The sequence below is a fragment of the Bufo bufo genome, chromosome 11 (genome assembly GCF_905171765.1).
Source record: "Bufo bufo chromosome 11, aBufBuf1.1, whole genome shotgun sequence".
Taxonomy (NCBI): Eukaryota; Metazoa; Chordata; class Amphibia; order Anura; family Bufonidae; genus Bufo; species Bufo bufo.
In genome coordinates this window covers 97,115,852-97,131,687 of record NC_053399.1, presented here as the reverse complement: position 1 = coordinate 97,131,687, position 15,836 = coordinate 97,115,852, and the positions used below count along the sequence as shown (strand labels likewise).

Below are 15,836 nucleotides of genomic sequence, written 5' to 3'. Positions count from 1 at the left end.
AGTGACTCAGTGACAGAGTGGGGAGGCGGGGGGAAAAAGCCTAGCCAGTACCAGCACAAGATGGTGGGTGGCAGTAGGAGCACCTGGTAGCAGGTGTGTGTCATCAGGCGGGTAGCCGCATTAGAATAGTAGCTAAAGCAGGTAGCCAGAAAAAACAGGTCTCTTTTGACAAAGTTTGTGTGTGGCACCATGGATGATCTAGTCTGATGCATCAGGCACTGGTGTGTGGAAATCCTGGTAGTATCTTCACATTTTGGGTGGAAAGGCGAGTTTTCCTTGGGGTAACTATGGCCCCCGCCACACTAAACACCCGCTCTGATGCCACACTACTGGCTAGGCAGGAAAGCTTGACCAGGGCAAACTCGGCCAGTTGTGGACACAAATCAAGTTTGGCTGTCCAGGAGTCCAGGGTATATTTGATGTGGGGTGGCAGGTTGCAGTCCAAGTATGCCACCACCTGCTGGTTCAGGTTCTGCTCCATGTCGAACTGTTGCTGCTGGTGAGTAGCTTCTTCACTAGGCGGGTGAAGAAAACTACTCATCAGTGGTGGAATGATGAGTTGGCAGCAGCATGAGAAGTCCACAGAGTGGCCTAGTGACAGAGTAGTGAGGTGGCAGCAGCATGAGAAGTCCACAGAGTGATGAGATGGCAGCAGCATGAGGAGACCACAGAGTGGCCCAGTGACAAAGTGGTAAGTTGACAGCAGCATGATGAGAACACAGAGTGGTGAGTTTGCAGCAGCATGAGGAGACCACAGAGTTGTGAGTTGGCAGCAGCATGAGGAGTCCACAGAGTGGCCCAGTGACAGAGTGGTGAGTTGACAGCAGCATGAGAAGTCCACAGAGTTATGAGTTGGCAGCAGCATGAGGAGACCAGAGTGGTGAGGTGCAGCAGCATGTGGAGACCACAGAGTGGTGAGTTGGCAGCAGCACGAGGAGTCCACAGAGTGGTATGGTGGCATCAGCATGAGGAGACCACAGAGTGGTGAGGTGGCAGAAGCATGAGGAGACTTCAGAGTGGCTCCGTGACAGAGTGGGGAGGTGGGGGGAAAAAGCCTAGCCAGTACCAGCAAAATATGGTGGGTGGCAGTAGGAGCACCTGGTATCAGGTGTGTGGCATCAGGCGGGTGGCAGCATCAGAATAGTAGCTAAAGCAGGTAGCCTGAAGAAACAGGTCTCTTTTGACAAAGTCTGTGTGTGGCACCATGGATGATCTAGTCAGATGCATCAGGCACTGGTGTGTGGAAATCCTGGCAGTGTCTTCACATTTTGGGTGGAAAGGTGAGTTTTCCTTGGGGTAAATATGGCACCTGCCGCACTAAACACCTGCTCTGAAGCCACACTACTAGCTAGACAGAAAAGCTTGTCCAGGGCAAATTCGGCCAGTTGTGGCCACAAATCAAGTTTAGCTGCCTAGTAGTCCAGGGGATCTTTGATGTGGGGTGGCAGGGTGCAGTCCAAGTATGCCACCACCTGCTGGTTCCGGTTCTGCTCCATGTCTAGCTGCTGCTGCTGGTGAGTAGCTTCTTCACTAGGCGGCTGAAGAAAACTACTCCTCAGAGACTTTAGACTTAAGTTGCTGCTGATGGAGCTGGTACTGCTCCTGCCCCCCACCACCTCCCTCAGCAGCCATGGCAGTGGAACGTGAGTGCAGAGGGCCGCCCCGGTCAGACCTTCGTGATAATGAGCGATGGTGCACATAGGCAACAGCCAACTGACTACACAGAATGTCTCGATAGTAGTTCAGTTTGTCCTCCCCTTCAGCGGTTGGAAGAAAGGCCCCGCTTTTAGACTGGTTGTGAGGGTCTAACATGGTGGAGAGCCAATAGTCATCCCTCAGCCGAATGGTGACAATTCGGCTGTCACTACGCAAGCAACTGAGCATGTCACCTGTGCAGAAAAAACACCCATATCTTTACACATTGCTTGTGCACAAATGTTCTCCTCCTCCAGTTTAGGCCCCACAGGGCTCATGTGGCAGTGAGATATAGGCACCACGTCTTCTGTCCCCTGGCAGCCAGATTTAGCAGCATCTGTTTCAGGACATGAAGCAGTAGAAAGACGTTGTTCATCCCGTAGTCCTGGTGACTGACAAATAAAGTGGCCTCCTCAAAGGGCCTCAGCAAATAGCAGGTGTCACTCATGAGCTGCCACTGGCTAACATCGAAGTTACACAGGGGACTACTCCTGTCCGCCTGTAGTATCAAGAAATTGTTTATGGCCTTTCTTTCTTCACATTAGTCGGTCCAGCAAATGGAGGGTCGAAATCCAATGGGTGGAAACGTCGCATACAAGGCGATGTTGTGGAACACCGTTCTGCCTTTGCAGTGTAAGAGTGGCTGAAGTGCATGCACAGTTTTCTGGCCAGATATACTAAACTGTAACTAGTTCCTTACCAACGCATTGCTGCCACCTGCTGGTGAACATGGAAAATTACAAGGAAATTTATATTTAACAAAGTTTTAAATGCACAGTTGTGAAGACATGAGCAAAATCACATCAGATGACAAATGTAAAGGCTCTTAGGAGATAGTAGCGGGGTAGAGGCGTGTAGTAACACAACTCTGGGGTGACCATGGTTCAGATTTTGAGTTGGTGAGGAGAAAGCCAGGATTCGATTTCTTGATGGAGGACGCGGAGCAGTTCCTCCCCTGTGTGACTCCATTCGCCGAGGCAAACTAGGTGCAGAACAACGTGACACCGCCGTGCCATACACATGTTGTATGCTGGAGGGGCACTGTGAATTGTTCCTGCAGTGGAGGCTGAGGACACAGTGGAGGTTGAGGAGGCAGAAGCGGACATTGGCACAGGACCAACAGCTTGAGAAAGTGGAGGTGTCAGTGGCGTCACCTGGCCAAGTTACTGGTGTGGCTGGGCAGGAACCATATTTACCCAGTGGGCCGTAAAGGACAAATACTGTCCTTGACAGTAGTTACAGCTCCACAAGTCGGTGCTGCCTTGAACTTTAGAGAACACCGACGTGTGCAGGGCTGGTATTGCCTTTTTCGCAAAGTAATGACGGCTTTGGACTCTCCACCTTGGCTCTGCACAAGGCATCAGTTCTCTGAAAGGTGCAGAGTCCACAACTTGGAAAGGGAGGGACTGCAGTAACAGCAACTTGGCCAGGAGCACGTTGAGCTTCTGTGCTGTTGGATGAGTGCATGCGTACTGTTGTCTTTTTGCAATCGCTTCGGTGATCGATTGCTGACAAAATGCATGACGAGGAGTAGCAGCAGGAGCATCAGGACCAGTAGATGATGGGAAGGACAGACAGCTCCCTTTGGCTGAGGTGATGGAGTCTTGACTGCAGGAAAAGGGGTGCGGGCCACTGGGTGATGCAGCGGTTGCTGCGTCAGGCTGAACCACTACATCAGATACCACGGTTTTCCCAGGCCACTTTATGGTGATGCTGCATGTGTTGAAGCAGGGCTGTGTTGAAGCACGTTTGGCTCCCGACCTCGCACTGCTGCTACCCTGCTGACTCATGCCCACACTTCCACCTCTTTGTCTCAGCCACTGCCTCACGCACAAGCAGCCACCCTTTTCTCCTGATGATGATGAAGCCCACTCTTCACCTGGCTCCCAAGTGCGATCGTCTACATCATCCACTACTGTCTGCACGTCACTGATGGTGATGGATCATGTGACGGACCATGTGATGAGCGCAGTGTTGTCATCACAGGTCCTATTCCTGTGCACAGCAAAGATGAAGACAGAAGAGAAGCCGTGCTGCGTGATCAAGTGGAATAAGGTAAGTTAAATTATTTTTTCTTTTTTTTAACCCCTCCAGCCCTATTGTACTAAGCATTCTGTATTAAAAATGCTATTATTTTCCCTTATAACCATGTTATAAGGGAAAATAATAATGATCGGGTCTCCATCCCGATTGTCTCCTAGCAACCGTGATTGAAAATCGCACCGCATCCGCACTTGCTTGCGATTTTCACGCAGCCCCATTCACAAAATAGAGCTTGCTGCGATTTTCACGCAACGCACAAGTGATGCGTGAAAATCACCGCTCATGTGCACAGCCCCATAGAAATGAATGGGTCCGGATTCAGTGCGGGTGCAATGCGTTCACCTCACGCATCGCATCCGCGCGGAATACTCGCCCGTGTGAAAGGGGCCTTACTGTAATGTCTCTATCTTGTAGGCTGGACTGGACCTGGTGCATTAGTCAGACATTACTAGAGACGTCACATATCAAGGAGCAGTCAGCAGTTTATCTCATAGACATAACAATGGTGTAGAGCATAAAATAGAATAAAATCCATGTATACCTTGTGCCCCACATGTCTCAGTCCTGTACACATCTCTTATACTCACCGTAATGTCTCTATCCTGCAGGCCGGACTGGACAGAGCCTCCATCAAGTCACTGAAGTGAGGACCAGACAGGTAGTTATTAGAAAGGTCAAGTTTCTTCAGGGACTGATTCCTTATTCCAATTGCCAATTTGATGCAGGAAGTGTTTGGTAGCCCAGCCTTATCCAAACTGCAAAATTACGAAAGGCTGAAATAACACATCCACAGAACATCAGTATAAAATCAGTAGATTGTGAATGCTGAGAATGTAACCCCTCTTGATAAAATGCATAAAATGAAGGACTTCCAGTTCCAGCGCTGATATGTGAGGAGGCTCGTGCGTGAGCTTCTCTCCCGGACCTTGCATATCGGGGCCGCTCCACTCACCTGCACTGTGGACATCTCCCTGAATGACTGGGGGTTGTCTTGTAGATCTCAGCCCTGTGGCTGATGGAACAGTATTTGCTCCGGAGCGGTACCCGTAAGTCCACGACACGAGATAAGAAGGAGGCAGTCATGCTAAGAAAGATGGCGACCTCCCGATCCGGCTTTCCACAACATAATGACCCACCCAGCCCACCTGAGAGTGAAGTTAAAACGGGGGACTTATCCATTGATTATAGGAAGCTGGCGATGACAGTGGCACTGGATAAAAAGGACACCCTGGTGAATACCGTGTGGTTGGCTCTCCACCAGATACAAGAAGAGGTATCCTTGCAAAGCCAGAGACTGGATGAGGTGGAACAGCGTGTGTCTTTTGTTGAGGATAATTATTCCAGGGTCAATGCCCATATTAAGACCCTTCTCAAAGATAATATGACCTTACTGGAAAGGACTGAAGATCTAGAAAACAGATCACGCCGTAATATTGTGCGCTTCATAGGCCTCCCTAAACACGTGAAACTGCAGGCATTGAAATGGCTTTGTGAAGTTTAACTACCTTAAAGCTGTAGGCCTCAATGGGGGTCTGAAAGTGGAGCAGGGGCACACAGAGTTGGTCGTATACACCACACTTCCTTTGACCTGGGCCGAAGGCCCGACAGGTCATTATGCGTTATTTAGACTATAATGATAGAGAGGATGTGCTCAAGGCGTTCACATAACTAATAACTATAACAGGATAACTAATCCTGCTGTTTGCTGACCACTCTGCAGCCGTAACTAAAAAGCACAAAGCTTTTGGAAAAGTAAGCTGTCAATTTTTTGACATGAAGATATGATTTCCATTACTACAGGTGAAACTCGAAAAATTCGAATATCGTGCAAAAGTCCATTTATTTCAGTAATGCTAATTAAAAGGAATTGCATTAATGCAGCTTAAAATTTGAATTTTGTGAAAAGGTTCAATATTCTAGGCTCAAAGTGTCAGCTAATTCATCCATACCCCCTGAGCAAAGGGGACCTGAGAGTGTGAGTTTGGGGTGTTCATAAGCTGTGAGCCATAATCATCCAAATTATACCAAATAAAGGCTTGAAATATCTTGCTTTGCCTGTAATGAGTCTCATATATTACTTTCACCTTTTAAGTTGCATTACTGAAATAAATGAACTTTGCATGATATTCTAATTTTTCGAGTTCCACCTCTAGTTTGTAGTTAGTTTGTAACTTAATCATAACCCAGGCTGTGGGTGAGTTGTTTTGTGCACTGTATAATTGGATGCCACTTGTTTTACCCAGCATTAAGCCTCGGCTCATGTGTGGGGGTTATACTTGTCAGCCTGTATGGCAGAATTTCGGTCAGGCTGAAGAAAAGGGGAACCCGTGACGGTGAGAGTTGATCAGACCGTCGTACGGGCTAGCCCAGTTCGTAGTACGAGAGGCCCTGGTTCATCTTCCGGAGCTTCTTGGTCTGACGTCATTGAGAGCCCAGACGAGAAAGGTAAAATGGGACAACCACAGAGTAATCAACATCCATTGAGACTCCCCCAAAAAGGTGCTTTTGATCCAACCTCAGGAATAATTCCTGCACTAACTGTGTAATATACAGGATCTACTAGTATTGGGAAGGGCCTGTCTTCTGGCTGTGATCTATGTTCTGCTATTGTGGTTGTCTTTTTCTGATAATCTTTATGAGATATGTCTTCTGGAAAGTCAAGAGGCTTAGGTTCCTTCACAAGAGGTTGTTAATTTTACATCATCTCAAAAAATTGTGCCTTGATGTGGTTCTATTAAAGGAGACTCATCTCTCTAAAGCCTCATGCACACGACCGTGCTGTTTTTTGCGGAGCGCAAACCGCGGATCCGCAAAAAACGGAAGCCGCCTGTGTGCTTCCGGAACGGAACGAGCGGCCCATTGTAGACATGCCTATTCTTGTCCGCAAAACGGACAAGAATAGGACATGCTATATTTTTTTTTGCGACCCCATTGAAGTAAATGGGTCCGCACCCGAGCAGCAAAAACGGCGGCTCGGATGCGGAACCGAAAAACGCTCATGTGCATGAGGCTTAAGGATGACCTTTACAGACTGCAGAAACTGTGAGTGGGACAAGTATTTGGTCCGTCAGTGGTGGGTGAGAAGGCAGATGTGGTTATCTTGGTCCAAAACCAACTAGCATGTAATGTGACGCAGTTGGACTCTGGTGAGCAGGGCCGTTTATTACACATAGTATTGGATGTTCAAGGATCCCAATATAGCATATACAGATTATATGGGACAAATTTCCAGAATGTCCCCACATGTCTCAGTCCTGTACACATCTCTTATACTCACTATAATTCCTCGATCCTGCAGGCCGGACTGGACAGAGCCTCCATCAAGTCACTGAAGTGAGGACCAGACAGACGGTTACGAGACAGGTCAAGTATCTTCAGGTACTGGTTATTTCTTATTCCAGATGCCAACTGGATGCAGGAAGTGTCTGGTAGATTGTTATCAGCCAAACTGTAAGAATAAGAAGATGATACGTGGGTGATGTTCTGCATACATGGTCCCCTTGTTGCTGCATGTTTCAGCAATGTAAAATATAATATATTCTGCATAGAAGCTAGAAATGGCAAAGGGTTAAGTAGAACAAAGGCACAGGAGGCGGTGCCAACTGATAGAGCCATACATATCATAAACTGGAGATCTCACAGGTAGTTTCCAAATATAATCCCCTGAAATGTGGCACATGAGATTATATGGCTCCATATTCTGCACACCTTCCACATGGCATCATATTACAGAGATATTCATCTTTAGAAGTAATGCTTCTTGAGGAGAATAACTCCATATTATGAGATATGTAAGAACATGTCACCGTTTTATTTCTGTCAGATTTCTTATAAAATTGGAGACATGCAAAGATACAATATGGTCCCATGCACCTCTATAAGCTCCACTACAGCAATATGCAGGGCCTGCCTTAGGAATGTGGAAAGCACATAGTGAATGGGGTACTACTAGTAAGCAGATCGACGCATACAAAAGGCATCTAAAAAGTAAATCCACAAAAAGAAAAAATGACAAAGACATAGAAGCTACTGAGATGGTACAGATTTATAGGGGAAATTCAGTGTGATGGGTCATGGGACAACACTTTAAATTGTATGATCAAGCGAGTGTACACCTTCAGTTAAATGGATAAGCAAGTGAATACGTAACACTGAATGGTTTGTTTAGTGAGCATATAACTGTGTACATCTTAAAGGCTATGTACACCTTTGGGGGCCATTAGTTTTATTATTGCATCATACTCATTTTGAGCTAAAATAATTTTTTTAATTAGTCTTAAAAATATAGAGCCTTTTTCCTGTACAGAGCTGAGATGCTCTAGTAACAACCTTCAGATTTTCTGTCTTTTCCATCAGTTGTGGAGCTGACAGACTCCTTTTCTCTGCACTCTGACATTATAAACACTAATTATAGCTCAGTCCTTATCTTACTGAATGTGGCTTAAATAAGTTTTTATGACCTCTTAGTAGTTTAGATGTAAGGGTTATTAGATGACCGGCACAAAGTGAAAGTACCAGTCACACAGTTAGAAAACCAGTTAAGCCTTTATAACAGAATGGCTCAATATTTTAATAAAGGCCAATTGAAAATAAAATCTTTAGCCAAAAATTAGTAAAATGCAATCATAAACAAAAATTGCCTCCCAAGGTGTACATAGCCTTTAAGGTCCATTTATGTGGGACAATACAGCAGCAATCTGCTGCTCTCTGGTGGAGAAAACTGTTCCATTTACATGCAGAGATCTCCTCCACAGTATGCAGAGGAACGATTGCTAATGCCATCGCTCTTCGCCATAATGAATCGTTGTTTGCCGGCAGCAGATCGTTTTTACACAGCTCAATCTATTGCTGGCAAACAATGATTTTGGTGTGACCAAAAACATTCGGATCAGCAGTACAATTACACCGCCAGATAATCGCAAATGAATGTTACTATGAGCGTTCGTTGGTGATTATCTTTGAAATTCTCGGCCCATGTAAATGGCCCTTAACTCTAGTTGTGTGGACGTACGTCCTGCAAGGCACCGTCCTACATAAGACCAAACCTGACCATAAGCAAGAAGTCTTATACCCACCGCAATTCCTCTATCCTGCAGGCTGGACTGGACAGAGCTTCCATCAAATCACTGAAGTGAGGACCAGACAGATAGTTATAAGACAGGAGCAGTGTCTTCAAGGACTGGTTGCTCCTTATTACAGATGCCAATAGAATGCAGGAATTGTCTTGCAAGTTATTAGTTCGTAAACTGAAGAGAAAATGGAGATACGGATATCAGATGTACAAAATTGTCCTCAAACTAAAATGTATCAGAGAACAGAATTTTTAGGATCTGTTATCCTGCATATGTAATAGAAAAGAGCTATGGGAATGGTTCCTCTGGCTGAGGTAGGTCATTGCTGCGGCAAAAGACTAGCTGAGCGTCTATTTAGTGTTTACTGATGTGGCCAAAAAGTAAAGATCAGCAGGGACCCACTATGCGTTGGAATAGAAGAGGCAGGGTAGTAGAGAGGCTACCATTGATCGTGAATGTGGTCAAAATTCAGGAGTCTGGATTTTTGGTGACTGTCTAGTTGCGATTGTATTAACTTGCATGCAGCATCCTGACCACCTTCACTATCACCATAAGCCTGAATCCAACTGGTGCTGGTGAAATGAAGGTGTGGATTCCCTGGTAATTACTGGTATATACAATTATCTGGACTTTGCTACATGAGATCTCCAAGTCACAGTCCACGGAGAATCTCTAAGATTTGTAGCAGTAGTGCAGCATAAATACATTGAAAGGTCTGACGGGGTAGATATAGGTGGGCTATCCAGTTCCTCAGAACAGGTGAGTAGCAGCAGAGCTCAGAACCCAGAGAATGAACCACTCTTCGCTGCAGGAAAGTGTGGAGAACAAAGGGAATAGAACCCAACACGTTCAAGTCCAATGGTTGGTCCGAATTAGTAATTGACAGATATTTCTGCTTGCACACTCATTCATAGAAGGCAGTCATCCACTGATTAGGACCACGCACTGGACTTCAAAGCCTTAAATGAGGACCAATATTAAAGAGGTTATATATTTTTCATCTACCCACTGGATAATACATAATGGATTGCAGAGGTTCCAACCGTTGGGACCCTCTACGATCCTGAGAACGAAGGGTCCCTTCTCAGAGTAGAACAGTTGTGTGCATGTGAGTACACTGCTCCATTCACTTCTATGGGTTTGACAGAGCACCATCTACATCAGCCCCATAAAAGTGAATGGAGCAGTGTATCTCACCTACCACTCTATTCAGACAGACGACTTGGGTCTCCAGGTCAGACCACCTGTGATCCGTTACCTATTATCTATCTTGTGGACAGGTGATAACTAATATTTTAGTCCTAATAAGTCCTTTAATACAAGTTTTACTGAATATTTTCCCATAAAACTATATATCGGCCTGTTTAGCTCTTCCTGTCTACTGCCTGGACAGCATTCTCAAGGTGACATGCACACCTATCCTCCATAACATCTGTTCTTAGGACACAGTATTGTGCTGCATCTCCTACAAATTTATGAACACATTGACAACTGAGTGTTTTTGATTTGGAGTATGTCCATGATACTGACCAGTCAGTGCCGACAGAGCCAGACTGTGTGGGAACATACCCTTTTGACAAGTGGAATAGTGACCCCCAGTTGTGAAGGTATTCAAAAATTTCTAGAAAGAAAAACAGAGGAATGGCACAATGCTGAATTTTAAGAAAGATGCTGCTTAAGAATAAAAAAAATAAAAATAAAATATGACTGATATTTTTACCTCAGATATTTCAGGGTATTTAAACCTGGTACAAGTCTTTCTAATCCTTCAGTCTGTAAAAAACACCCCGTTAGATCAAGTTCTTCTATATTTTTGCAGGTGTCCAGAATAAATGCTAACACTGTGCAGTCTAGAGCAGACATACGAACATAGGAAAAGTCAAGACTTCCGTCTGATTTTAATGATTCCAGCACCAGAGCCTTATTCCGGGATTCATACAGATAGAAAAATGTGCTGAGAAGATGCCTCTTTTTGTCTTCACTTTCAATTGTCCTCTGTTCTTCTAGAATAAAGTGATTCAGCCAAGTGATTACATCTCTGGAGGCCTGAGCTGCTTGTTTGTCCAGGTATCCAGTTAGTATTGACCTGGTGGAGCCGTCTGATAGACCACACAGGAAATGGAGGAACATCTCACCTCGTCCATCAGGATAGGATTTGGCATCTTTTAGTGATTTCTGTAACTTCTCAGGAGAATAATCCACATAATGCACCAAGGCAGAGAAGAATTCCTGAACAGTGAGATGTAAGAAGGAATAGGACACAGGTTCCTCCGATTCCATCAGAAAACTTGATAAGAGCTTTGACTTATTGTCCACATGGAAACAATCAAGATCTCGTTCATCAAAGATAATCCTGTGATTCATGACTCCATGTTCTGCCATCCATCCCATGGACTGCAGGATCTTCTGAGCATCACTTTTGTGCAGGCTGTGATTGGACAGGATGTTGGCGACAAATATCGCAAAGAGCTGGGTGACTGTTTTGGGTAATAATGACGCCGGCTGATCACTACTTGTTGGCTGGAAGCTCTTGGATAATACTGTACAGATGATCCAGCAGTAGGATGGGATATAACAGAACGTGTACAGGGTGTCATTCTGCTTCACATAATTAAAAGCCTTTTCTGCCAGTTTAGGGTCGGGGAAGAAGTTTTCAAAGTACATCCATCGTTCTTCTGGAAAAAACCCAGTGATTTCTACTATTCTCTGGAAAACGCTACAATCAATTGATGCCAGTCTGGTTGGGCGACTGGTCATTAGGACAGAACAACCATCAAGAAGAGACTTTCTCAGCAAACTAACAACAATCTGACCACAAAGTTCGGGCTGTTTAGGATTAGGGCACAAGTGACGTGATGTGAAATCCATGTTATGAAGACTTTCATCTAAACCATCAAATATAAAGAGAAGTTTTTCTGGTTCCTGTAAGATATTACTAAGCTGCTCCCACAGATATGGGTACTGATGAAGGATTAGAGCCTCCAGACTAACCTTATCCAGTCTGTTGAGTTCTCGGAATTTGAAGAAAAAGACAAAGGAGAATCTTTGATAGAGATCCCCCGTCACCCAGTCATAGACAACCTTCTGCATCAGTGTGGTCTTCCCTACACCGGGAACTCCGCTCACCATTACCATACGTGGCACTTGTTTGGATCGGTGGCACCAGCGGAACAGTTTGTTGGGGAAAATGTGTTGCAATTCATTTTGGGTTTTCTTTAAGTATTCCTCATGTTTTACCCCGGTCTCTATGAGCTCATTCTCAGAGTGCCTCCTAAACCGTTGAGTGGAGACTATGATGAGGTTGACATAACGTGTACAGAATGAAAAACTTTGCTCCCCCTGGTTACATCTTGGAGGATTGTGCTCAACAAGTTTATTCTTTTTTTCATATAAGTTTTTCTTGTGGTGTTTCTGGGCATCTATGATAGAAAAATACATCAGAAAAACAACATTCAGCACAAGGTACTAAAACTATACTTTGCTCCCTCGCATTGACTGTTGCCTTAACAATTGTAACATGTTACTAATTCCTACAGAAATCCATTTAGACGTCTTACCCTACCATTTACCACCATCAGTAAAGATGCATTTGTCTGCTCTAATCATTCCTTATGTGCCTTGCTGTGCACTCTGCTTTGCCAAGGACTAACCAGGGCTTGTATCCAAGACTTCTCTCATGCTGGCTCTATAATTCTCTCACCAACCAATAATACCATCCACAGGAGTAGACATAGTAATGTTTAGTGAGCTCTAAAAATCTACCTCCTCCAAGAAGCCAACCAAGTTCCCACTAATAAAGGGTATCACTCGTTCCCCTCCTCCTATCCTACAGCTTTCTCTTCTTCCTCCCTTGCCTTACAGTCTCTCTCCCTGTGGCACTTCTGTTTACAGAGAACCCCAAAGGGTCACTTGTAGACTAAATTAAATGGGTATTCCAGAGAAGTAATTTCAACTGAAAACCGGGCCAACCTCAAAACCTTTGGTATGTCTCTATGACTGTCATGAAACAGCGTGTGTGAACCCACTGTGCCATGTGTCCTACCTCCTCTAAGGGTGTTGTCTAAGTGAACCCCTCCATCTTCACTGTACCCCTGATGGTTGGGATAGACTTTCCCGAGGGGAACACCAGGTCGCTACCTCTTGAGGAGGATGGCACACAAGGAAGCTGGTCCAGGCGAACCAGGAGGTAACTGAACATGGCACCAGAGGTACAAATGTAGTCAGCAGGCCGAGTCATAACAAGGAGCAACAGTACAGGACAGAAGGAAAAGGCAGAGGCAAAGTCAAACAAGCAATAATAGGTCAGGGCAGGCGGCACAGGTACAAGTCTGGGTCGGCAAAAGGAGAGTAAAGGCAAGCAGGCAGGGATCAAACAGGTAGCAGAGTCCAGAAACACAAGCACGGATCAGATACACAGTAACACACACACATATCAGCAACCTTTGCAGGACACAAGGACCTTGATGCTCAGGCATCTGGGAAGGGGGCTGAGCCACTTATATACCTGCAGGAGAGCTAGGATTGGTCAGCAAGGTCACATGATCTAGCCCATAAAGCACAAGCAGTGACACCCGCCGGCCCTTACGGAAGAAGAAGCAAGCAGGCTTTGGCCAGGGCTGAAAGGAAACTGTGGAGCAGATCCCAGAACAAACAGTACCTGCAAGGACAGAGCCCAGGACTGCAGCGGTGAATGGGGAAGCACTGGCAGCAGATCACTGCTGAACACAGCGTCCAGGACAGCGGCGGTAAGCAGGAGAAGAGCAGCGCACAGCAGCCGCTGTTACAATGACAAATCAAAACTTTCATGGAAACTCTGTGACTCTTTAAAAAGTGCATTAATTTGGTGGAAAAACCTCGTTATTGATTATATCTGCATAGTCAATGGTTCAGTACCTTTTAACGCTGGAGGAAGTTCATGTCCTTCTTTATCCAGTAGGACCTGTTCCACCAAAGTCTCACCTGAAGGGTAAGAAATACCATGAACTTTAACATGCAGACAACATCAGCAAACGCGATATATACAAAGGCCATACACATAAAAATTCACACTCCAGGTAAATTGGTATCAAATAGTTGTCATCAGCCAATACCTTCTTGTTGAGTATTTTACATTAAGCTGTATAGTTTTAGGGGCCCCTGCTGCATCAGTTTTCATGGAGGGGCTTCAGAAGAAGCCTGCAAAGGTTGTACATACCCACACTGTTGCTAAAAGAGCACTCCCTCTGTCAGTCCACCACCATGTCCACTCGCTGCCGTAAGCCTCTGTCTATTAGGCCTCATGCACACAAACGCATTTTGCACTCGTGTGGCTCGCACATGGACCCATCCATTTCTATGGGTCTACACAAAAAAAAAAGCAGACAGCACATACATGTCATCCATGTGCTGTCCGCATCTGCATGTCCATTCCACAAAATATAGAACATGGCCTATTCTGGTCCACATTGCGAACGAGAATAGCCATTTCTATTAATGGGAGAGAGAAAAATCCGGAAAGCACACAGAAGGTATCTGTATTTTGCGGATCCATGGTTTGTGGAGCGCAGTACGAATAAGGTTGTGTGCGTGAGGCCTTATAATACTATGAAATACTATGTATTTAATTCATAGCATTATAGAAGTTTTAATTAAAAAAGCCGCCATCCACCAGAATATATATCTATCTATATGTATATTAATAGTTCACTTTAAAAACCAAAAAACATATTTGGTGGCACTACAGTGTAACAAAGTAAATTTGTGAAGTGGACCCCACGATCAATAAAGAAGGGGCTACAGATCTGTGAAGCGTTACTGTATAGCTATACAGTACGGGGCAAATGACCGAGCCTACTGTATATGTATGTATATGTGTCTTTTGTGGAACGGACATACAGATGCGGAAAGCACATAGATTATCCTTTGCTTTCCGCATCTTTATGTCTGTCCACAAAAGGATAGAACGTGTCCTACACTGGGCTGGAAAATGCGGACCACGGACCCATTGAAGTCAATAGTTCAGCAAAAAAAATGGTTGCAATAGGGACTGCATCCATATTTTTGCAGATCCACATTTTGCAGTGCAATATGGTTGTGTGCATGAGGCCTAAGGATGGAAAAACTGGATTTTTGTACTTACCATAAAATCCTTTTCTCATTCAAGGGAGGGGCGTTGCTAGGTTAAAACATTCGGGGCCTGGGCCCCTGATATTTTGTCCCAGGCCCCGAATTTACTTCTTGCCAGACAGATCCAACTGTATTGCCATCCTCAGGACGGAAATACAATTAAATCTAATGTCCTGCAAGATCTGAAGGACCTGTGATGACATCACAGTACATGTGATCAGTTCTGAATGCACTAGCTGAAAAGGACCTGCCATGATGTCACCATCATGTGACCAGTGCAGGAGAGGACGGCTCAGCAGTGAAGAGAAGCCCTGGGAGGAGGCTGAGGTGAGGTCTGTACATGAGGAGAGGTAAGTGAAGGGGTAGATTACTTGGTGTGAGAGGCAGAGCAATGTTAGGAGTTGTAGTTATTTAACTGGGACTGTATGTTAGGGATGAAGGGAGGGAAGTTATTTACATGGGACAAAGAGGTGGAGTGATGTTATTTACATGGGACTGGAATTTGGAAGTGGCTGGGGTAGGGTAATGTTATTTACATAGGACTGTATGTTGAGGGGTAATGTTATTTACATGGGACTGTATGTTGATGGCAGCTGTGGGAGGGAGTGATATTATTTACATGGGATTGAATGTTGAGGGGGTGATGTTATTTACATGGAAATGCATGTTGGAGGTGTCTGGAGCAGGATGATGTTATTTAAATGGGAGTATATGTTGAAGGCGACTGTGGGAGGGAGTGATATTACATGGAACTGCATGTTGAGGGGTAATGTTATTTACATGGGACTGCATGTTGGAGGTGGCTGGGGAGGGGGTGATTTTATTTACATTGGACTGTATGTAGAAGGTGTCTGGGGGAGGGAGTGTAGTTATTTACATGGGAATGAATATTGAGGGGGTGATATTCTTTACATGGGACAG

At 45.1% G+C, this 15,836-nt stretch overlaps 1 protein-coding gene across 16 annotated transcripts in view; it reads right to left on the bottom strand.

Annotated features, from left to right (window-relative positions):
* Window positions 1-15,836, bottom strand: part of LOC120981727 (NACHT, LRR and PYD domains-containing protein 12-like) — a 509,415-nt gene that overhangs the window by 477,528 nt on the left and 16,051 nt on the right. For 13 of the 16 annotated variants that reach the window (XM_040411404.1, XM_040411390.1, XM_040411397.1 and 10 more), the window contains exons 4-8: window positions 13,704-13,769; window positions 10,531-12,229; window positions 8,814-8,984; window positions 7,016-7,186; window positions 4,326-4,493 (exon numbers count right to left, since the gene is read on the bottom strand). In XM_040411404.1, the coding sequence (XP_040267338.1) occupies window positions 4,326-4,493; window positions 7,016-7,186; window positions 8,814-8,984; window positions 10,531-12,229; window positions 13,704-13,769 (2,275 nt within the window). The remainder of the gene's footprint in view (window positions 1-4,325; window positions 4,494-7,015; window positions 7,187-8,813; window positions 8,985-10,530; window positions 12,230-13,703; window positions 13,770-15,836) is intronic. The other 3 variants (XM_040411392.1, XM_040411391.1, XM_040411396.1) reach the window with 3 other exon arrangements.